This window comes from Aphis gossypii, chromosome 3 (assembly GCF_020184175.1).
Source record: "Aphis gossypii isolate Hap1 chromosome 3, ASM2018417v2, whole genome shotgun sequence".
Taxonomy (NCBI): domain Eukaryota; kingdom Metazoa; phylum Arthropoda; class Insecta; order Hemiptera; family Aphididae; genus Aphis; species Aphis gossypii.
The window spans coordinates 51,135,891-51,159,211 of NC_065532.1; the positions used below are offsets into that span (position 1 = coordinate 51,135,891).

General features: G+C 25.7%; 4 protein-coding genes across 5 annotated transcripts; 2 read left to right on the forward strand and 2 right to left on the reverse strand.

Annotated features, from left to right (window-relative positions):
* Window positions 1–732: 732 nt before the first annotated feature.
* Window positions 733–4,506, reverse strand: LOC114122450 (ras suppressor protein 1). Its single transcript, XM_027985113.2, has 7 exons — window positions 4,315–4,506; window positions 2,926–2,976; window positions 2,573–2,693; window positions 2,380–2,498; window positions 2,217–2,299; window positions 1,785–2,032; window positions 733–1,464 (listed from the first exon to the last, which is right to left on the reverse strand). Exons 1-7 carry the CDS (start codon window positions 4,460–4,462, stop codon window positions 1,371–1,373), a joined length of 864 nt encoding a protein of 287 aa, XP_027840914.2. The 5' UTR covers window positions 4,463–4,506; the 3' UTR covers window positions 733–1,370.
* A 2,609-nt stretch (window positions 4,507–7,115) lies between these two features.
* LOC114122449 (cytoplasmic polyadenylation element-binding protein 1) lies at window positions 7,116–10,524 on the forward strand. The gene is made up of 9 exons (XM_027985112.2): window positions 7,116–7,291; window positions 7,406–7,535; window positions 7,699–7,805; window positions 8,031–8,360; window positions 8,430–8,733; window positions 9,147–9,638; window positions 9,698–9,825; window positions 9,881–10,152; window positions 10,215–10,524. The coding sequence occupies exons 1-9, from the start codon at window positions 7,274–7,276 to the stop codon at window positions 10,231–10,233; spliced, it is 1,800 nt and encodes a 599-aa protein (XP_027840913.1). The 5' UTR covers window positions 7,116–7,273; the 3' UTR covers window positions 10,234–10,524.
* A 718-nt stretch (window positions 10,525–11,242) lies between these two features.
* On the reverse strand, window positions 11,243–16,794 carry LOC114122446 (cell division cycle protein 16 homolog). The gene is made up of 10 exons (XM_027985108.2): window positions 16,581–16,794; window positions 16,365–16,517; window positions 16,121–16,282; window positions 15,900–16,059; window positions 14,002–14,313; window positions 13,840–13,929; window positions 13,625–13,781; window positions 13,390–13,542; window positions 12,008–12,167; window positions 11,243–11,939 (listed from the first exon to the last, which is right to left on the reverse strand). The coding sequence occupies exons 1-10, from the start codon at window positions 16,644–16,646 to the stop codon at window positions 11,373–11,375; spliced, it is 1,980 nt and encodes a 659-aa protein (XP_027840909.2). The 5' UTR covers window positions 16,647–16,794; the 3' UTR covers window positions 11,243–11,372.
* Window positions 16,795–18,365: 1,571 nt separating this feature from the next.
* LOC114122448 (DCN1-like protein 1) lies at window positions 18,366–22,254 on the forward strand. Of its 2 annotated transcripts, none has more exons than XM_027985111.2 (5): window positions 18,366–18,592; window positions 18,795–19,023; window positions 19,256–19,424; window positions 20,008–20,221; window positions 21,362–22,254. In XM_027985111.2, the coding sequence occupies exons 1-5, from the start codon at window positions 18,590–18,592 to the stop codon at window positions 21,557–21,559; spliced, it is 813 nt and encodes a 270-aa protein (XP_027840912.1). In that variant the 5' UTR covers window positions 18,366–18,589; the 3' UTR covers window positions 21,560–22,254. The 2 variants fall into 2 exon arrangements, with proteins under 2 accessions (XP_027840912.1, XP_050059085.1); XM_050203128.1 differs by lacking the exon at window positions 18,366–18,592 and adding an exon at window positions 18,626–18,726.
* The last annotated feature ends 1,067 nt before the right edge of the window (window positions 22,255–23,321 follow it).

The window sequence follows — 23,321 nt, forward strand, 5'->3', positions numbered from 1 at the left end:
CATAATATGATCGCATTAAAGGGTAGTGTTAAGATTCCGTTAAGACTCTGGCACATCGCCCCGCTCGTAACAGAGCAACTAACCCTTCGCAGAAACCACGAGCTCGCGTTGAAAACGATTTCTCGTAGGTACATGGAATTTATCGTAATGAACATTATAGTTTGATCGCAGACAGAGATTATCGCGACGGAATCGATCTCGTGAATGGGACCGGTTCGTGAAAATCCACCAAGCCAGACGGGCACGTGTCGACGGCCACAACAAAAGGGCCGACGGCACGTGCGGTAGCCGCGAGGCGGGAAATTCGCAGACATCGTACGGAGTTTTCCAGAAGCGATCTATTTGTGTTCGGGTTTTCGGGCACGTGCCGGAAGGAATACGTAGCGACTGTGACGGCCGGGCCAGACGGCGTTTCGTAGAATTTTCGTCGCGACAAGGCTTTTCGAGCACGACTGTGGTCTGTGCGATAATGACGATTACACGAACGACAGGAAAATTATGTTACGATATAGATATCTGATCGACGAACGGTTTCTATTTCCCGAAAACGCGTAGCTGTGATTTACATTGGTTTCTTTTCGTTTTTAACAAAATCAATAAATCGTGGTTGTGACGAAAAAAAATTAATACCACCCAATCGTCATCACAATTTATAATATTCTTATAATACTAAATACCGCTATAATAGTGTCATACCGATCGCATAACGTGAATAATGCACATATACATCTGTTAGTTTAAAAACGTGTACTATTTTATTTCAAAATAACTATAATGACACGAATTATACAACGTTAAACCAAATTGTTTTATTCTGTGGTTAAACATTAACATAGTTAAATTCTAAAAATAAATTATATAAAAGAGTGTAATAACAATATAAGATTTAAAAAAAATACATTATATAAGAATAATTAATATATAAATGGATGACTTTTTGTTAAAATAATTAATACTAGTCTTCCTACAATATTACATTGACATTAAAAAAATATAATATATATTTAGATAATATTGTTAGTTAAAAACGGAAAACAAACATCGATCATTATTGATTAGATATGTTAAGAATAAGCTCCGAAATGTTTAACTCAGTCCCTTACACAAACAATGTATTCATTAAAATTAACTGGTAATGACAAAATATATTGACATCACAAAATTCAATGACAAATAAAAAAAAAAAATGAATTGTGCGAGATTACATTTTAGTATTGGTGTAGTATTAGAACAATTTTATTTAAATTGCACCATGTATATTTTATTTTATGTATATATTATTTTAGGAGGGGCGAATGTCTTGTGTTTTCGGATATTATATGCCAGTTAAGTCTTAGGTTAATTTTGATCATTAGTATTTACAAAATAAGTTAGCTATATTGACGGTTCCTGGAAATCTTACGTGTTTTATCATTAAGTTTTGGTGGAGGTGGACCCCTAGCAGCAATATGACGATTGTAAAGACTGAAAAAAAATTAATTATAATAGAATATATTTATTTGACGTAAATAATTTGTTTTTTTTTTATTACATTTTGTTATTTTACGAACATACTTTAAATGAAAAAACCTAAAAAAAAAACCAAGACTATCCCGGTTTAAAATAATTATTAAATAATGTTATGACCATTCTCCAAATTATACTATAATCATTTTGAGCACTAATTTTTATTCATATCATTTTTAATTTAATTTAATTTAATATCTTAATGTCTAATGTAATTTTGGTTTTTAAGTCTTGGTTATTTTTCAAAGGTTTATTCCCATATATTTTTTAATACTTACTATCTATATGTTTCCGATCTAATATAATCAATTACATGAGATACTCCAACTTGAAGTTGGTCAGCAATTGGAGCAACCCAAGGATTAAACTCCATTCTTAGTACAGATTTATTTCCAAATAGATCTAAATTTCCCAATTCTGGTGGCAAAACTGTAAGTCGATTAGCTTGAATATGTAACTCACGTAGTCTAGGTAAATAGCCAATCTCTTTAGGTATATCGATTAAATCATTTTCTCGCAAAACAAGCTAGGGAAACAAAAATTTAACTATTAAAATATTTAAATTGTTAAAATATGTTAACATGATATTTTCATGATTATAATTACATTTTTTATTAAAAATTATTTCTTAAAGAAATTTAAGAATGCTAATGACAATGAAAATGTATAAAAAACAATAATGCAATATTTAAATATAGTATTAAACTTACAATCTGAAGATTTTTTAACTGTCCAATTTCAGGTGGTATAGTCTCAAAGTCATTATCGCCCAAATATAATGCACGTAAAGTTTCTAAAATTATTAAGAAATATATTAAAAAAAAATTGACTTCTTATTAAAAAATTGGTATAATTTGACTAGTGAATAATTACCCAGCATAAAAAAATTTCCTGGCAAACTGGATTCACTTAAATTATTATATGTTAAATCCAATACTTCAAGAACTGCAAATGCTCCAAAACCTCGCGGTAATGAGTCCAAACGATTCATTCTAGAAAAATAGTAAGTAATATTATATTATGCTTTAATTTAAAGTTTTATTATTAATAAATTAACTAAACTTACCCAACATTTAAAATACGCAATTTTGGCATTGATGAAAGGGAAACTGGCAATTCTTCAATATGATTGTTAAATAAATTTAACATTTCTAATTGTGTCAAATTTGCGATTCCAGGAGGTACTTCTAGAAATTAGCACTCAAGAATTTAAAACAATATTTTACAACAATAATTTTCTTCAATGAATAGGCTGTAAACAGCAAATACTAAAATTTTTTTAACCTAAGTTTAATATCAAAGCTTATAAAATAAAATATTTGTGTTCTGTTCAGGTTAATGATGATATTTGTGATAATGATAGACTAACAATTTTTAGAGGTTGTAGAATGTAAATTAAGTTTAGCAATTAATACTTACTTTGTATTTTATTGTGACTTAGTGTGATACGAGTAATATTATGCATATCAACTGAAATCAAATAATAATAATCTTGTAACAAATATACAAATTAATATAAATAACAACAATAATTTATTTTTAAACCGCTTTAACATGAATTCCAAATTAATAATTTGAGTAGCAGATTTCCTTTTATGAAAACTACTTATTTTTATTTCAAGAATATTTTTACTATAATTACTTGTAAAGTTTTTTTTTTAATATTTTAATTATTGTTCATTATTATGACTTATTGTGATATTTACGCTGAGTCATAACAAGTCCATAGTAAGAATCATAGTAAGGATTAAACAGTATAATATCCTCATGACATTTTTTCAATATTTATAATAATATATTAAGTATTATTAATATTTTAATTTGCTTGTAATCTGATAAAATAAAAATACCTTTCCACTATTCACAATTATTATGATAACATTTTTTTTTAACATAAATAATAAAGGCAGATAAATATTGTACTTATTACATGTGCTATAGGTTATAACACATGAAACACAATATTTGTAACAGTTCAAACATACAACATTTATATCATTAAAGTATAATCAATATTTTTTTAGGTTTTTACACTCATTTATTTTATTATAGTTATATTAACCCTACCATATTTAAAATGTCATTTTAAAATTTAATATTTATAAGTTATAACATAAATATATAATTATGATGTTTAAAATTTTACAATTTCTAATTCAAAAATCAATTTTATGAATGAACAATAAAAAAAAAAAACCTATATGGTAAAATTATAGTTTATAGATATATACAATTACAGGTGAAACTAGACAATTTTATTAGGACAGCCTAGGTGATAAATTTAATATGAAGAAAATTCTAAGTTTTTAATTTTAATTTTAAATGCTATTAACTAGTAAGTCAATATGATACTATGATATCCAGTCAGTATTAGGTCAGGCCATGGCCTGACTGACTTAACCCTTTATGATTAATTATGAACTTATTTATGTAACGATGACAAATGTTACAAAACAACAATAAATTAAATATTTTAATTATAAATTAAATTTTTTTTAAAAATTTAATAATCCAGGTTTTTTAACCAATCCCCTTATCAATGAATTCTATACAGTATGGAATACAATAATTATGAAATAAAAATATTTAACCATATTAATATATTTTATAATATTGTTTTTGATTTTGGTTAATTATTGATTGGATTAAGTATATAATTCCCAAGTGGTTAGGTACATCTGTATGTGAATAAAATGCACTGTAATAAGTAGGAAAATTCGAAGTGAATGATAGAGATGTCCTTATAAGGTGTTTGTAAATAAGAAACAAGTTTCCATAAAAGGAAATGTTTAAATTTAGTACACTCACTGAGTCCGGGCATCTCCTCGAAGGAGACTACCCCTTTATCCGCTAAATCCAACTCTGGATTTTGATTTTCCAGTGCTTCTTCGATCACTTTCTTCGCTTTCGACATCTTTGGGGTTGTTGGTAAACAAGAAACTGGTCCATTTTCCATGATTGGCGGGGAGTGGTACTCACGTCAAAAATTAAATAATAATACTGATAATATTATCAAAAGATATTGTCAGTGTGACCATTTTACATATTTGGTTTAAAGAAGCAAAATATTACTAGTGAACTTGGTCATAAATTTATTATTTTCATGTATTTTAATGTATTAAAATTGCATACTTTAAGTGCCGTAAATCATAACATAATGTAGTAATGGATTAGGTTTATGTATATTGTTAGCCACTTCTCTTAGACGAGTAAAGAGTAAATAGACAGTAATGTATTCAATTTTTGTTATTTACTATTTTTTTTAATAAAAACAATTTGACTGGGAAATCATATTCAGTGCATTTTATTCTTAAAAATCATCCCTAAAATAATATTCTGACAAATGAGATTACTTTGATAATTATTTATAATTTATACAGTAGATATGAAATAATAATCGTATAGTTGACATAGAAATTTAGTTCAAAGAAATTAAAACAAAGAATTTTATAATAATATATATTAAATGTATTCCTCAAAAACGTAAAGATTTACATTATATATTGCTGTGTATAGGTACACCCAGCTATAGTGCAAGTATTTATAAAATATAAAGATTAAAAAATATATCTATCCGTGTGAGGTTTAGTTAGTTATATATAAATATTATTATAAGATATACTTCAACTACCTATAAATATTTATAGTATGTCATAATATAGCTTGCTATAAAAATGACATATCAATTACATAAGTTTGTAAACTATATTTTATAATATACTTAGTAGTAAAATGACTATATATCAGGGACAATTTCAAAGTCGATCATGTTAGAATTTATTTTTAAGGCAACGCATCCTATATGTTCAATAATAAAAAATTGCTATGGAATTCGATCTTCAAAGGTGAAGACTGAAGTGTATATTTTTAGTAGATTTTGACCAGAAAAAGTTTGGCTACCCTTGAACTATACCGTATACCAGGCGACAGGTATACCCATAATTTATACCTATCGTAAATGGATATGTATATAGGTAACTGCAATATATAATATACATATAACACAGGTACGGTATAATAGATATAAAGGTCGGTTATTTATAACAAACTTCACCTATACCTATAATATAAGTTAGGTATCTGCAGGTATAGTCACAAATGGGTGAAATTATATAGGTATTAAAAACAACTTGCAAGAGCTGGACGCTAATCATCTACATTTTTATTGAGTCTCCGTATACATCTTAAACCTTTAATATTCAAAATACAACATAGAAAATTTGTGTTCAGTATAGAAGATATAGAACCGATTTTGTGCTGTTGTTATATAGTTTATATAATGTTATACTGAATTTTATTTTTATCAAATCATTCAAAACTATATATAAATGATAAGAATATCATAACTATATAGGTGCAGCTTAAGCATTGGCTATTTTTGAAATTCTAATTGTTAAGCAAGCTGATATATATATAATAAGTGTTATAAATATTAAAAAAAAAAAAATACGTATATATGATGTATACTTTTATGATGTACGTAATAATTTAATATATTATTATTAGCTTAAAAATTAAAGTATAAAAAAAAAGTGTATAAAACCTAGCATAGGTAATGTTCATTTACCTATTTAAATTGATCGCGCCTTAGTTAATATGGTAACTATACTAATTTATTAACCGCGGTATAAAAGGTATAAACTAGGTACTATAGGGAGAATATTTTGCCATATACTTTGCATGTAGGTATATATATACATATAGAAATTGATTAAAGCTGCAGATTTCGTCTGTCAGATAAAGGTATTATAGAATTATTTTCTTTTATATATTATAGAAATGAGTTGAATATACTGGGAACTTCGGAGAGCTTATAAGTATACACGTCAGTTTATATGTATACTTTTGTTAATTGTTATAATTAACATTTATCGTATTTACCTATAAGTCCATATCAGTAAATAATTGTTAAAATTTAAATATGCGTAAAATGTATAAATGTATAATAGCGGTAATATACTCGTGTCTTATAAATTATAGTACCTACCGCCTTTATAATATCTATGAATTCAAATATTATAGTCACACTTAGCATTCGTTCCTAAAATAAATTTCCAAAGGTGTAAAAGTATAGGTAGGTATATTTTGTTTTACGATGACCATATAACCGCAATTTATTTATGTTTGCGATTATAGTTTCCATTATAATTTATAATCAAATATACGAGATGACGTAGTGTATATATAAATGTACTTATAATATATAAATTCAATAATAATATATCTATTTTATTAGGTACCTATATAGGTAAATACCTAGTACGTATAGTATAAAGGTACTTATTATTGTCTTTGTTGTAAAATATGAAAGGTAAAGTTGAGTACCATTTTTTTTTATTTATTAATTTTAATTATTTTGTACTTACCACATGAAAAATAAAATATTTCTAAAAATAAAATAACGTAGAAAGTTAAATAGGTACGTGGAATTTCAAAGAGGTGTTGCACAATCCTAGAAAAAGATAAAAAAGGTGTATTGTATTTTGTAATGCCTTTTGATTGGTCGACACGAAATATTGTCAACCAATCAGAGACTGCCGCCCAAAGCGCTGCGCACAAATATTGCGCAGTAACTTTCCAGTTCGAATGGACCGAGCCCGCGGGGAATTTAAGTTAGTTCGTCGCCGAGTGTCGAGTTGGTCTTACCACTTTTAAGACCCGCGGTTTTTAATTATTCGTAATTAGGTTTTATTTTCATCTCCTTTATTCCATATCTTTTCTTAATTCTTTAAGTTCTAATTTATTATTCATTTTTCAACTTTCAAACATGTCTACATTCAGAAGAGTAATTTTTTTTTATTTTTATTTTTTTTTTTTTTAATTTTTAAAAATTTATCATCTTTATTATAAATTATTTTTCTATCTAAACTAAAAATAACTTCTAAATTATTATTTTTAGGGATCAATTTTTCAAAACCAAGACGTGCCGGAAATAACTTCTCCTTCCGTGGGTCAAGATAGAAACTCCAGAGACTACAATAGTTTCTTTTCTTCACCTGAACAAAGCCTAAGTCCAACAAGAAATTCTGGTAAGTACCTCAATACATTTATTCTATTTTTTTTTTTTTTTTTTTTATATTTTTTTTTTTTTTTTATTTTATTTTACTTTCACATTTTAATTTTAAAATTTAAAATAGTTTAATAATAATTTATTATTATTTTTTTTTAATTATTTAATAATTTAATTTTTAGGTGACTCGCTGAATTCTTCAGATTATTTCTCTATAAATAAATTGCGTAGTTCAATGATAGGTCGACAGTCTGTTCCTAATTATTCAACACGACAATATTCAGCTCAGGTGAGTTGATTATAATATATTTTATTTAACATACAATAATATCACATCTATGGATTATGGATAACGTAATTTCATTAAACTCTATGACATTGATTTTAACAATAATCGTTGCTATGCACAATTTGTTTTACGTACTTAATTGATAGTTTTTTTTTTTTTTTATGTAAAACATTGAATTTAAAATAAATTTAATAAAATCACGTATTGGTTTTTTTTTTTTTTTAGGAACAGTTGGCAAGTTTAAGACGTAACTCGCTTCATTTGCCATACCTCGCAGATCGAAGTGTGACAAATATGACAGATTTTGGAAGTGTTAGTCCATCAGAAGATGTCTGTGACATAGGGCGTAAAAATTTGCGACGACCCAAATTGGATCTATCGTTTGCCTCTTATGGTGGTTATCAGATTCCGCAACAACAATATCGTATTTCGCCTACATTTAGTGATGGTAGCGATCCTCTTATTTCGCATCTCATTGGGTCTACTGGTTCTAGATCCAATACTCCAGATGATTCGGACGTATCCAACAGCCCGGAAGCTGTAGCTGATTTAATAGTATGTTTACAAATATGTTTTTACTATCTACTTATTTATAATTTAAATTCTTATTTATTCTATTTTTAGAATCAAGTTAATATTAATCCTTATGGTTCGTCTCCATTGACTGAACAAGATTTGGCTAATATGCAACGCATATCGAGTGGGAGATTGTCTGCTGGTGAAAATATACATCATCAAACTCAGAATCTACTGAGTACGCTGTTGGCTAATCAAAGTCAATATCCCACCCGATTTGGTTCGCCGGCTGCTGGTCAGTCTCCAGTTTATGAGAAGAGGTCTCCTCCTCCATTTTGGTCACCTACAAGACCAAAGAATGATAGCAACAATAACCAAGTTGAAAATCGAACTTTTAATCGTAATTCATACAGTAAGTATTATTCGTCTTATATTATTTACATAAATAGATTTTTTTATTTTACACTTATTTAAATATTATATTTTATTTTATACTTTAAATATATATATATATATATATAGGTATAATGAAAAATTGTATCTATTCTACATATTTACGTGTATAAATGAAGGTTTTGCATTACCTATTATAATATAGGTATGTATACATATTTTTATATATTATGTTATCTATAATGCAAAACTTTCGTTATAGATAATAGGTATGTAGAATAGGTACAGTTTTTCATTATATATTGATATTTATATATATATATATTTTTTTTTTTATAATAGGTTTAAAATATAATATTTACTTAGGTATATTATATATAATTTTATGTAATTCCTGAAAATTGTTTATATAAACTCTTTTTTATGTTCCAGGTGGCTTACATAAAGATCCAGTATTTACTTGGAGTGGTCAACTTCCTAAAATTGTACATAGTTCTCCAAATTATTCATGCAAAGTATTTTTAGGAGGTGTACCATGGGATATAACTGAAGATGGATTAACCTTAGCTTTTAGTCAATTTGGATCTATTAAAATTGAATGGCCTGGCACATCAACTAACATAAATCAGCCGAAAGGTTATGTTTATGTAATAATGCAATCTGATCAAATGGTGAAACAATTGTTGGAATCTTGTACTAAAGGGTCTAATGGGAACTATTATTTCAAAATATCATCACGAAAAATGAAAGGCAAAGAAGTGCAAGTAATTCCATGGCTAATAAATGACAGTAATTGTGTCAAACATCCTTCTCAAAAGTTGGATCCCACCCGGACTGTATTTGTTGGTGCCTTACATGGAATGATGAACGCTCAAGGATTATTTAGAATTATGGATGATTTGTTTGGCAATGTTTCATATGCAGGTATTATTTTACTAAAAAATTAATTTTTATTATTTATTAATGATATTTTTATTTTATAGGAATTGATACTGACAAGTATAAATACCCAATTGGTTCAGGCAGAGTAACTTTCAGTACTTACCAATCTTACACAAAAGCTGTGGCTGCATCATTTGTAGAAGTTAAAACTCCTAAGTTTTGTAAAATAGTAAGTCAATTACAACTTTACTTTTAGTTAAATATTATTAATTTAAACTTTTTAGATTCAGGTTGATCCGTACTTAGAAGACAGTGCTTGTAGTGTTTGTAATATTCAACTTGGGCCATATTTCTGCAGAGATCAATTATGCTATCGTTACTATTGCCGTGGTTGTTGGAATTGGAAACATACAAGTACTACACTAAGTACACATCGTCCACTAATGCGGAATTCTAAGCACACTCCAACTAGCATAAGTTCACCACCAAGATTTACATCCCCCAACAGCAACAGTAACAGCAACAACAACAGTTTTTCTTCACCTACACATAATCAGTAAGTGTTGGGACATTGCATGTATTATTTAATTTGTTTATTAATGTATTTATTTTTTATAGGTTTGAAGTGGAGCAATGAATATGAAAATTAACCCTTATTTTTATTGTTATGTTTTGAGAAATTTATTATTTATGTATTAAGAGTACAATTTTGTTAAAATATTTATTTAATTAGTGTTCTTTATTTTTTTTTTTATGATGGGCAAACTAAAAGATCATAGTATTACTGAGGTTTTCACAAACAACAGTAACTTTTTATTTGTCACATATATTAATTTCTATTCTTGAATTTTGTATTTAATTACAAAAACTATATGCATGATATCCTTATATAATTTTGTGAAATATAGTTTATTTATTTTTACTATAATTTATTGTGTTTTCTTTCACCTTTATCTCCAGTTTTTATCTAGTCCATAATTTTAATGAAAATTTAAAAAAGAATAGTTTAAGTACCTATATTACTTAATAAATGTTAAAAGTGTATCTAAGTGAAAGGTAAAATCAAACAGGTTCAAATACCAAGTACAGTAGAATTCCGATTATCCGAACGCTAATCAACTGGACGAGAAAAAAAATGCTTTTTTTAGTTTTAAAATATGTCACATTATAAGTTACTATGTTTCAGTTAAATATTTTAATAAAATTATTTGTTGATGGTTACGAATTTTAAATTACATACATATTATTAATTAAATACATACAATTATATAACCTTTGATATGTCATATGTCAATCTTCCGGATCATCCTTTGCATTAATTAGTCTGGATAATCTGTGTTCAACCGTATAATTATATATGTTCCACAAAGCATTATAATTTTTGGCTAAGAATTGTACACGTTTTGATTCTCAATATACTAGGTTTCAGGTGTCCAATAAGTTTGGAAACTCTAAATATGGAGTAGTAACTCTACTGTACATAATTATATAAAATTAATATAAATAATTATATCAATCATTAAGCAGTCCCAAATAGTCTGATAAAAGTTTCTAAACTTTTGATCATCTTATATAATGAAAAAGTATCACCTCACCTTTGTTACTTAATATATATTTATATTTAGTATAAATAAATCAAACAGAAATCAAAATTATATCTATATTTATTTGTTTAATATAAAATATTTATAATTTATATCTATATTTTAAAATTCAATATTTTTCAATGTAATACAATAGATAAAAAAATGTAACCATTTTATTTTTTAAGTACCATTACTTAAAACTATCAGAATTTCCCGACATATTTGTTGACAAGTCCATATTAATACTAGAATTATCTGCAGCAGAACTTGAATCTATAACCATTGCACTACTAGAATCTCCTATATGAGTACTACTGGTATCTTCTATATTAGTATTACTACTGGTATTTTCTGTAGGATTGTTACTACTGATATCTTCTAAAGGATCATTGCTACTTGTATCTTCAGATTTCTTTTTTAACCTTCTGTTCCAGAGTCTTAAATTAGGGTTTCTGAATGGTAGTATAACATCATTATCGTCATTCATTTTTAATAATCTATTGGTTTTTGGTGGTTTTTTGCTTAGTTCAAGTTTCATCAATTCAGTTGCCTCATCCGAATAATCATTAAATAAAGGAGGATCTTCAATGCAAATATCCAAAACACACGTTAACATAGTACTACTAAATGTATCTTCTCGCTTTTGGCCCAAAGCTTTATGAAATGTATCTACAGCATCTCTAAAATTGTTATTGAGTGATTGAACAAATCCTATACATGTCAAAGTAGATGTGTTCATAGGAGATATAACTAAAGCCTAAAAAACAATAAAGTTTAAATTTGATTGAAAAAATTAATAAGTTATATTTGTGTGATGAGTCTTACTTGTTTATGATACTCTAGAGCTTTGTCATAGTTTTTCATCTTTCGATAAACATGTCCCAAATTGTTAAATAGTGATTCCCATTTATTAGCTATTATAGGTTGTTTTATCTGTTTAATTCTTTCAAGTGCTTCAAGAAATTTCGATTCAGCTTCTTTATACCTTAAATTACAGTTTGTTTATCATTTAAATGGTGTGATTTATTAATACAATTAATTAAGTAGTATGATATAATTATAAAAAAAATATTAATTAATATAATCTGGTTAAAACTAAATATTATATTAAAATCAATCGCCACCCTATAATAGGTTTGTTACAACACGTGGTCAAACTATCATAGAACTGTCGGGAGCATGCGCAGTAGAATTTTTCTGTTCCAACTCTCCTGAAACGCAAACTCTAACAATCAGACAGTTGTTCCAACACGTTAATAGACCAGTTTTATGTCTGATTATGGACAGTCAAAACGATCTGCGGATTCTGACAAGACTGGGAGTCAAAATCTATGATCAGTCCACATTAGTGCATGCGCTGTAAATCAATCATGGAATTGGTTAGCAACTAATCCCAAATTCCGAGTTGGAACAAACCTATTATAATTATCTTTTAAATTATGTTTAAATGTACCTTATTACAGAAACTTAACTTTGGGCAGTATAATTTGTTTAATAAAATACTAGTAGTGTACTGGACTATTAATCGTAAATTTGTTAATAGTCCGGTGAATAAATATTAAATTTATTATTCAAATAATTAAATTTCTCCATCAACATGCAAAATTCCTACTTTATTGGATTTTAACTTAAATACATGAGAAGTATTTTGTTTTTGTTATCCTTGGTAATATATTGTTTGGATCTTTTCAATTAAACATTGAAAGAAGTACGAGATTGAGGAGAGCTTTATTAGAACCCAATATAATAGATGACTCTTGGCTAATCATGTATAGCAAAAATAATATTTGCTTATATTTGTCTATAATAGAATATGGTTAGCAGGTTTTGCTTAATTTTTTATATCAATTTTATGAGAATATTGATGTTCGTTAAATTTTTAATATTTAAATGTAGTTTTTACTGAGTGAATTTGATTAACGGTGTTGGCTCTATAATAAATAGCTATGGTCAGTCTATTACAGACCATTCTATAATCAATGCTATGATTATAGAGTGAATCTAGGATAACAAACGCTGATAATATTATTCTGGTTTACTAATGATAAATTTTATAAGGCTCTGTGGTGAGATGTTACTGCTAAACAATTATTGGCTTGTATTAATTAGTTATAAATAATGTATATTTCAAAAATAATTTATAGTTCATTAAATTTAATGAAACATCATTGTATACACATAAATACAAATATTAACATTTAACATACCTATGGCTTTGGAAAGCAATAACTCCTAATTCATGTAACACAAACGGATCATTTGGAGCCATTTCCAAAGCTTCTTTTAAATACTTTTGAGCCATAATAATGTTATTTGTCAATGAACACTCTAAACCGATATATAGAAGAGGCAAATGACATCTAAACGAATAAAAAAAAATTATGATATATATTACTGGACTATATTCAAAGTATTTATGATCAAAATGTATGAAATATTAACCCTTTCAGAAGTTGTGATGCTTTAAAATAAGCTGCCATTGCCTGATCATGTTCATTTTCAACTGCAAATGAATGACCATAAGCCAACCAAGCTGGTCCAAAAGTGTTATCAAGATTAGTTGCTTTTCCTAAATATCTTCTACTCTGATCTCGTTTTCCTGTAATTAAATACAATATAAAACCATTCTTTTCATAAATTAATATATTATTAAATACCTATAAGATAATAATAACACCCGACAGCAAACCATGCAATTGCCTGATCAGGTTGAAGATCCACCAATTTATGTGCTAAATAAAATAATTCTAAAAAAAAAAAAACCAAAATTTAGAACATATGAAATAAATATTTAACATTTGTAGATCTATTATTCATACCGTTTGATTTTTCTAATTCCACTAAACAAGCAATGTGTATTGGTAAACAGTCAGGATGATATGGGTCTTGTTTCAAAACACTTTCAGTAATTTGAAAACAATCTTTGTATGCACAAGCATAATAATGTCGTTCAGCTTCAGCCTCTTGAATATCAAGATTATCCATTATTAATTCAACAGGTATATCAAATTGTGAAAATGGACCAGTTAATTTTGGTTCTTGGTATTTTTTTAACAGCACTTCATACAAAGGTTTTGTAATGCAATCATTTGGATGATTGCTCCATGGTAATGACTGAATTAACATTTGTTCTAAAAGCAATATTGAATAACAACCATTAGATATTAATATATTATATATCTTTATATTAAAGGGCAGTTTTAACAGTTCATCATAGCTTAAAATATTAAATTAAGCTTTAAATATTATTGTATTTATCCAAAAGTTAAATTTAAATTAACTAATGAGCTAAACCAAACTAAGACAGAGAGTTCACAATTTAGACGATTCTATGTAAGAAATTGTTTTATTTTAAAAATCAAAAAAAACCTTTTTAGTCATATAAATATAGTACTGGACCTATCTTGTGTTGCTCTTTTTAATATCTTGTATTTCAGTGTGTTTTGCTCTATTCAATATGATTTTTAAAATTATTTTAATAATTTATAGTCATTCAATTTAAACAAACTATATAAATATGCTGACAATTGATTAAACATATTATTAGCATCAATTTATTAAAAGTAAAATTAATAAATACTTTTAAGACTCCCTAATCCAGCCACAAGCACTGCTTACAGGGATTAGGTATCAACATTGTACAAATTATTAGTTAAGTTATGTATTTGTAATATTTATATTAATGTTTTGAAAAATAAATAAATATATTAGTAAATATTATTAAACATTTATTCTTATTTTCAAAATAATTTAAAATATAAAAAAATGTTTTTTTTTTTTTTCAACCATTTGATGTAATATAATTGACAAACTTTAAATAACCAGTAAATCCAAAAAATTAAAAGACTTAAGACACTTTAAAATATTAAAATACATTTTTAATGGAATTTTTAAAAGAGTAAAAATTATTAACTACTAGTATTTTGAAGCTAATCCGTCCAGTATTTATTTACGTAAATGACTAATGATGATTTTAAATTTTAAATTTCATGTATGGATAAGATCCAGGACCATGTCATGTCTGAAGTGTTATTTTTAAATTTTTTCAGATCATCGATAAAAAATTGTATGCTTTGAGTAATTAAACATTTTTTCTATTAGTTCCAACAACTGGACAGCCCCATTCTTTATCTTACCAGCCATGATTAAACACCAAGACACTGTATTAAAATATTAATTTTTTTTATTATTATTATAGTAAAAATATAAATAATATAGTATGGTTCAAAAATTTTATATTTATAGCGTATATAACACCATCTATACTCTGTCTAGCGACATAATGCACTGATTCTGAGCATCCTCCTGCATCACCCTGCTATTGAAACCAGTTCTCCTATGGCAGGGTGACATAAGGGATACGAAGAAAAACCGATTTTGGTCAGCTTGCGGAGTGTTCTCTCGCTAGATAGAGTATAACGTATATTTAATATTTATATTTGAATATATATTTTATTATTTTTATAAAAATTCTAAAATAGTTTAATAGTTACATAAAATAATACAATAATATCAGATAGGCATAAATTAAAATAGAAAAATATTTTTTTTTTTTTTTAAGAAAACTCAAAGTAATAGCTAGATATCTTAAATTTTATTAAGATGTATGTAAATTATAATGATTATTAGGATATATAATTAGTCTGATTTAACCAATCATATTAATTTGCCTAGTTTCACAGTTTATATAAATGAGTAATTATAAATCTATACTAACCTTCATATGAAGTCAACATTTGATGTTGTATAAGAGCTTGAAATGCATCATAACAATGAACATCATTTCTCAAAGCTTCCCTATAACAATCAGTAGCAAAATTTCTGTTATCCAATGCTTCATATATTTTCCCTTTAATACAAAATAATGCGCTTTGAACCTAAAAAATTTACTTGTTTACATTTTCATTCTTAGTTATTAAATATAAAATTAACACTGACATTAAAATGAGTCAAACCGTCATGAGACTTCATATCTTGCTGTTGAAGTGAAACATTACATGATGTTGGATTTATTTCTGAATTAATAATATTAGCTGCTTCTGTATAGTCTTTGGCTTCTACCAAACATCTTAATACCATATAGTAACATAGCATATCAGTCTTAAAAATAAAAGTAGTTTTAATTAAGACTAAATAAATTATAAATCATTGTTTATTTATTTGTAAACTTAATTTTTCTTACTTTATCCAATCCTTTATTTTTTATTAACACTACTGCTCTTTGGTATTGTTTTAACAAGAACATGCAACTAGCCAGTTGATACACATCCCTTGGATCGAAATGGCTTAAAGTAGCTGCTTTGTCAGCCCAAAACAATGCAGATGAAAATAATTGCTAAAAAAATACAAAATATTACCTATTTAAAATATAACTGTAAAAGTTAGGTAACAATAATACCAAATCGAGATGTGTGCGAACTAGTTTTCTGCATTTTTCCAGATGAGGATTATTACTCTGCTTCATATTTAAAGTTTTGAAGTGACTATTAACACTTCTGATGTGAATCCATAAATTTAAAGCTAAATTTAGTTAATTCTAAATACTAAATAGGTAGATACGGAATACAGATTTTATAAAACACCGCATCTACCAATATACGAGTTTAATATCAATCATATCAATAAACAAGTTTTCAAATATTTCATTGATAATAAGAAACGGAAGGATCTCAGTTATACCAGTGTTACCAGATTAAAGTTTTGATTTTATTATAATTTGTTTTATCGTCAGATTTTTTTAAAAGCTTCATTATGATTATATTTCGAATGTTTTTGACCCTCGCTCCTTCGTTTGGTTTTCGTCAATGATTTATCCATAAAAAAGATTTTTTATTTGTCACGAATTAATTTATTAACATTTATTGGTAATTTCTTCTCATTAACGGTTAACGATGTTCATAATGTCAATAGGCCTTCTGTGATGCGCTTAAAAGGGTGGACGGGTGCTAAAATTAAAAAAAAAAGAAACTTAATATTATATTATGGCAATATACATATACAATTTGTAGTTCTAGGCCAGTGGCACAATAATCGAGTTGTCCTGCAATGCCTAACGTCATGCCTCATCAATATATAGACTACAAATTACTGTATATATACCTATAAGGCTATAACATAATAGGTAGGTATAGTCAATGATGATGATGAGTATGTAATGTACCAAATACGTAAATTTCACTGTGATTTAATACCAAAATCCAGAATCCTAACGTTACTAGCCTGTCGACCGTTGATTGTGAATGTATATAGGTAGTAGGTACCAAAAAAATTCAATAAGTAATCATGAAGTGTGCCTTGCGTGGAATCAGAACGCATTCTAATTTCTAGGTAATCTTGAACTTGGGTTGCATTGAGTCACTAAACTAAAATAATACTTTAAAGTTTTATTTCTAAAAGTTTTTTTTTAAATTGAGCATTATGATTTTCTAAATGGAAATGGATATATATTATATGTACATTTTACTACTTTTAAAAGTGCTCATCTGGACAAGTATGTGTGAACAAGTACATCAATTACTTATATTATACCATTCAGAAGAAAAGGAAGAAAAACATATTTAAATAATTAATGATAATCAAAGATTTACTGTTTAGCGGCATATTAATTTTGTATGAATGGGTAGGTAATACATTAATATTCTTAAAATGGTATATGAAAAAAAAATCACTGTGTAGACAGCATAAATATTATTTAAATATATCCATTAATGACTTTCCTGTGATAAAAAAAAAAAAAAAACAATTGTAAAATATTAAAAATTAAATAACTTTTATTTTGTATAATATCATAAGTAACTGACACAATACTTTTATCAATGAATCTGTCTATAGTCTACACATCGTGTTGATGAATTGTAAATAATAAAATAATAAACAAAAGAATAACATAATAAGTATAATAACTGAGTAAAGTTATATAAGATTATACTGAGATATTATTTTTATAAAAAATTGATCACAATATAAATATTATGCATATTATACTATTATAGGTCATAGGTGCAATAATATTATGATCTAAAGAATTCTTACACAATTATACAGGTTAACAATATTTCCAACATGAATGTCGTAGTAAATATTTTTCTAATGTGCTACATTTGCCAACACTGTTATGAACGATTATAATTACAGATTATCACTCGAACTGTTAAAATTTGTTCATAAAAATATTTTTTGTTTTCTTTTGTTACTATTTACTATTTTGTTATAAATTTGCAAATATTTGTAAGCTACAATATTTTCATGTACTTATCAGTGTATTGTTTAATATCATTGTAAATTCCGATTGTAATTAATAACAAAAATATGTCAAATCGTGAATTAAAAGTATCGAGTACTTATAATTTTTCGTCAGTTTTATGTTGCAAGATATAACTTTAATTTATTGTCTAAAATTATTTCGAAATGGTAAGCGACCTTTGTTACTAATAATAGATTATGTTCTTCCATACGAGTACTAATTTATTATGTATTTTTTATTCTAACTTTCATTTATAATTCTATTTAAAATAGTGTTTATATAAGCTAATTTTTATTTATTTGTAAGCATATTTTATTAGTATAAAATTTATTCATAATCTTGTTATATTATAACTTGTTTAATTTTCAGAACAAATTAAAATCATCTCAAAAGGATAAAGTGAAAAAATTTATGACATTCACACAAACATCTGAGAGTGTTGCAATTTTCTGTTTAGCCAAAAATGACTGGAAATTAGAACAAGCGTCAGATAACTTTTTTCAAAATCCACATGAATATGAAACTGTAAAAGTCAACACCCAATTAGGTTTTATAGTTGATAAAAGAAAGCTGGAATCTATGTATAATAAATATCGAGGTAACATTTTTTTTTTATTATATTTTATTATGTTTAAAGATTACGGTCATTAGTTTTCTAAAATTGTATAAACTTTAATTTAGTATATAATTTTATTGATCATATACTATTCATTTTAAAATAAAATAGATATTTTAATATTTTACAGTAAAATGAATTTTATAAAACTATTTTTGATTAGCTATGTTTTGTTTATTTATCTAATCTAAGCATAATATATCTATTGTTTTAGATCCAGCTGAACCAAACAAAATTAATGTTGAAGGTGTTATGCGTTTGCTAGATGAACTCAAATTACCTCCAGACTCAATATTAGTGCTCATAATTGCTTGGAAATGTCAAGCAGCAGCTCAATGTGAATTCACCAAACAAGAATTTTTAAATGGAATGAGTAAAATGGGGTAAATTAATATTTATGTTAATTAATAACTAATAGGTATGTATATTTCAATATAAATGTAATTAACAAAATTTAAACTGGATAACATTTTAAAATTATTCTTATTATAGGTAGAAATCTTAAATGTTATTCTTTAAACCTAAAACAACATCCTTCAGTGACCACTAATCAGCAATGAATTAAGACATATTACTCAAAGAAACAAACATTTTTATATAAACTATTTGATTTTAGGTATTTTTATATGATCAAACACCTATTTTAATATATGAGATTTTTAATCTTTGGTCCTGAATAGCATATAATTTATATTTTTTTTACAATATTAAAAGTTTCAATGTTATAAGATAAGATTATTTAAAATTTTCTTCTATTCCTGAAAAGAAAATGTTTATGTGTATCACATATAAAGTATTAAAATTTAATTTGGGCATGTACAAATAATTATTTTTTTAGCAAAAAGTACAATAATATTATCAGGGATATTATCTAATTGATTTGTCAATAGAATAATATATTAGTCTAATATATTACATTTTAACAACACATAAATAATTAATGATTTATTTTATAATTTTTATCAGGTCTGATTCAATAGAGAAATTAAAAATTAGATTACCAATTTTAGAAAGAGAACTTTCAGATCCATCAAAATTTAAAGATTTTTACTATTTTACATTCAATTATGCTAAGAATATAGGTCAAAAAGGTCTAGACCTCGATATGGCTATTACTTACTGGAACATTATTTTTGTGGGCCGATTCAGGTTCCTGGATCTATGGTGCCAGTTTCTTAGAGTGAGTATTTTTAATTTAGATTAAAATAGTGCTTAATTATAATTCATATTAATGGTTTTGTTATAAATAAAGACTGGATTTATGTTCTCTTTAAAACACCTATATATGGTACTAATATTCTCTAAAAAAAACCCTTCATATATTCTCATTATATTCTATTAGAAATTTCAAAGATATGCAAAAATAATCTTTATATTTAAATAATCAAAAATTATTTTTCATTTCTTCGATTAATTAGTAAATACCATAGTCTTAAGGATTATAATGAAATAATATTGCAGTTAAGTAAAAGTAGGAATACAATATATAAATAAAACAATATAATATTAAAACATAAAACTATTCCTTTGGTATATTTTAATAAAAATTTGTATTTAACATTCAAGTGAAAACATAAAAATTAATAGTATTATATATCTATTAAAACATAATTACTGCAACTTGGGTGCTATTATACTGTAGAATAATATTACACATTTACACAATGTATAAAGTTGTGTTTTCTTTTTATCAAAATGATAAAAAAAAAAAATTATCTTGGTTATAGTATTATAACTTAATGTTTTTTCCTACAATTTATAAAATATATGCTAAATTTGTTAAATATTCCCCAACTCATGAAATATTATTAAATATGCAAAAAACACTCGTTCATACAAACTCAGAATTGAATAAATCATCCATAATTTTATTTTCATGTGATTGCATAGACTCTGTAATGTATGTCAAAGCATTTAAGTCCAGTCTTTAATTATAAATATCCATATTAGAGTCAATTATAAATCAATAATTAAAGGTAATGAATTATTAATTAAAAAACATAAATCTTATCTAACAGTATTAAAATTATATAAATATTATTGTATTCAATGGTGGTGTAACAATAAAATTTGCCCCCCCCCAAAAATTAAAAGTGGCCCCTAAAATATTGTTTTACCAAATATAACCCTATAACCAAAGGCCCCAAATTACTGTACACCCCCCACAATGCGGGTCTGCAGGCTCTCGACCCTCAGTTACACCATTGATTGTATTTATTAGTAATAAACTAGATACAAGTTACTGTTTTATTTAATGATTCCTATTTTGATAGGTATTTTTTAAATCTATGAATTATTATTTATTTTTTTTTTTAAATAGGAACACCACAATAAATCAATACCTAGAGATACGTGGAATCTTTTATTAGAATTTGCTTGTGTCATTGATGAAGAAATGACAGATTATGACCAAGAAGGAGCATGGCCAGTTCTAATAGATGAATTTGTAGAATGGGCTAGGCCTATAGTCTGTAGAAATAAATCAACTCATATTATAAGTGAGACCAGATTATTGTAAAAATGAATGAATATCATCATATACATATGTTTATAAATTATAATATTGAAAATGTTGATTCTCTGTTTTAAATTTGTTCGAGGGAGAATAATGTATGACTGCTCTACTAAAATATGTACCATGGGAATATTTTTAAAACATGTTATTTAATTTTTATAGCCTAAATTATATTAACATTGTATTCATTATCTTTTAAAAAATTTGAATTTAATAATTATTGTGTTATTAAAGCTTTAATGAATGAAGTATTTAGGTCTCATTGTTTGTTGATATAGATTTTAATATTATAGGTTGTTTGTATACATTTAAATAATATACATTTTTGGTTCTGGCTTTGAACAATTATTACTTAATTGTAAATTATTTTAACAATATAATATAGTTATGTATTTAAATAAATAGAATATGTATTTCTTAGAACAGAGCATCTATTTGACAGAAAAAAATTAATACAATCGATTATAATTATTATTGTTAAAAGCCATTTACTTTTACTAATGACATTAATTAATTATACAATTTAGGTACAAAGAAGAAATATAATGAATAATGTATGCAATACTATAAAATAATTTTTATTATGTTTAAAATGTTCAAAACTTATTAAGGGTACTGCTATTAGTGTATTTATACATTTTATTATTTTATGTAAATTGCATTAAAGAATACACACAAGGAATCGATATAATACTGTAGGTTGTGTTAACTGTTAATATATTCAAATGTCAATAATTTTTGTTAGCAAGAAAAGTCAACAATTTAAAGTTTCATTAAAACACTTAATTCAAATCTGAGCATAATTGACACCGTGGTCATTATCATATTTAAATTTATTTCGTTCCTGGAGAAAATGTAATCAAACATTTGCCATTTTAGGTAACTTCCTTACTGAGTATTCTATTATATTATTTTCTACTCGTGTAGAAATATAAATTCAAATATAATTTCTTTTAAGTTTACACAAGTATACATTTAATTTAATTGAAATCATGGCTCATTATCTATTCTTATCTATTGACTATATTTTTCTTTGAGCAATAATATTTCGTAACTTAATTATCATTAATTTAAATTCTAATTTTCCCTCTACTTCTACCGTCCAAGTTCATAACAGTTTTCTAAATGATAAAATTATCATTTGACCACTCCTTAATTTCTAGTATATTTTTAATAAAGCTGTATATTTCTTGTATGACATCTTGACATTGTAATTGTCAAGTGCAATATCATTTTATTTTTCCTGAAATAGGAAAATATGACCCAACATTCAAAATTATTTAATAATTCATTTTTTAATTTCAGATGTTGATGTTATAAATATGTAAAATATAATGATGAACATATTATTATACATTTATAATTTACTATTTTTGTTATTCATTTACCTTATAGATTCATTTATTTGCTAATTTGCTATTATATAGAAAATTGAAATTTAATTATTTTTGCTATTGTAACTTGTAAAATAATAATATAAAAACACTTATTTTGATTGTTAAAATTTTTTAGGTAATTATGATATCCCTGTACTTCTCTACTCCAATTTTCAAATTAAATAGTATTTTAAAATTCAAAATTTGATTTCTATATTTTGATATTAATGGAAAAAAAAATTCTATATTGGAACATGTAATAAAAATGTTTGCAGTCTTCAAAAACGTAAAACTATAAAATTAAAATTTCAAAAATTTCATAAACCATCATTAATAATTGTGATAATAAAATGTGTATTAAACACCAGTTTCTCTCAACTGGGGGATGC

Excerpts from the sequence above, each read along its gene's own strand:
- LOC114122450 (XM_027985113.2), bottom strand. The coding sequence starts at position 4,462 with ATGGAAAATGGACCAGTTTCTTGTTTACCAACAACCCCAAAGATGTCG. Across the intron at positions 2,300-2,379 it reads AGGAAATTTTTTTATGCTGG|AAACTTTACGTGCATTATAT; the intron begins GTAATTATTCAC and ends TAATAATTTTAG. Across the intron at positions 2,033-2,216 it reads AGTTAAAAAATCTTCAGATT|CTTGTTTTGCGAGAAAATGA; the intron begins GTAAGTTTAATA and ends TTGTTTCCCTAG.
- LOC114122449 (XM_027985112.2), top strand. Across the intron at positions 7,806-8,030 it reads CACGACAATATTCAGCTCAG|GAACAGTTGGCAAGTTTAAG; the intron begins GTGAGTTGATTA and ends TTTTTTTTTTAG. Across the intron at positions 9,639-9,697 it reads TGGCAATGTTTCATATGCAG|GAATTGATACTGACAAGTAT; the intron begins GTATTATTTTAC and ends TTTATTTTATAG.
- LOC114122446 (XM_027985108.2), bottom strand. The coding sequence starts at position 16,646 with ATGAAGCAGAGTAATAATCCTCATCTGGAAAAATGCAGAAAACTAGTT. Across the intron at positions 16,060-16,120 it reads ACGGTTTGACTCATTTTAAT|GTTCAAAGCGCATTATTTTG; the intron begins GTCAGTGTTAAT and ends TAAATTTTTTAG. Across the intron at positions 13,543-13,624 it reads GCATCACAACTTCTGAAAGG|ATGTCATTTGCCTCTTCTAT; the intron begins GTTAATATTTCA and ends TTATTCGTTTAG.
- LOC114122448 (XM_027985111.2), top strand. Across the intron at positions 19,024-19,255 it reads TATGTATAATAAATATCGAG|ATCCAGCTGAACCAAACAAA; the intron begins GTAACATTTTTT and ends CTATTGTTTTAG. Across the intron at positions 20,222-21,361 it reads TATGGTGCCAGTTTCTTAGA|GAACACCACAATAAATCAAT; the intron begins GTGAGTATTTTT and ends TTTTTTAAATAG.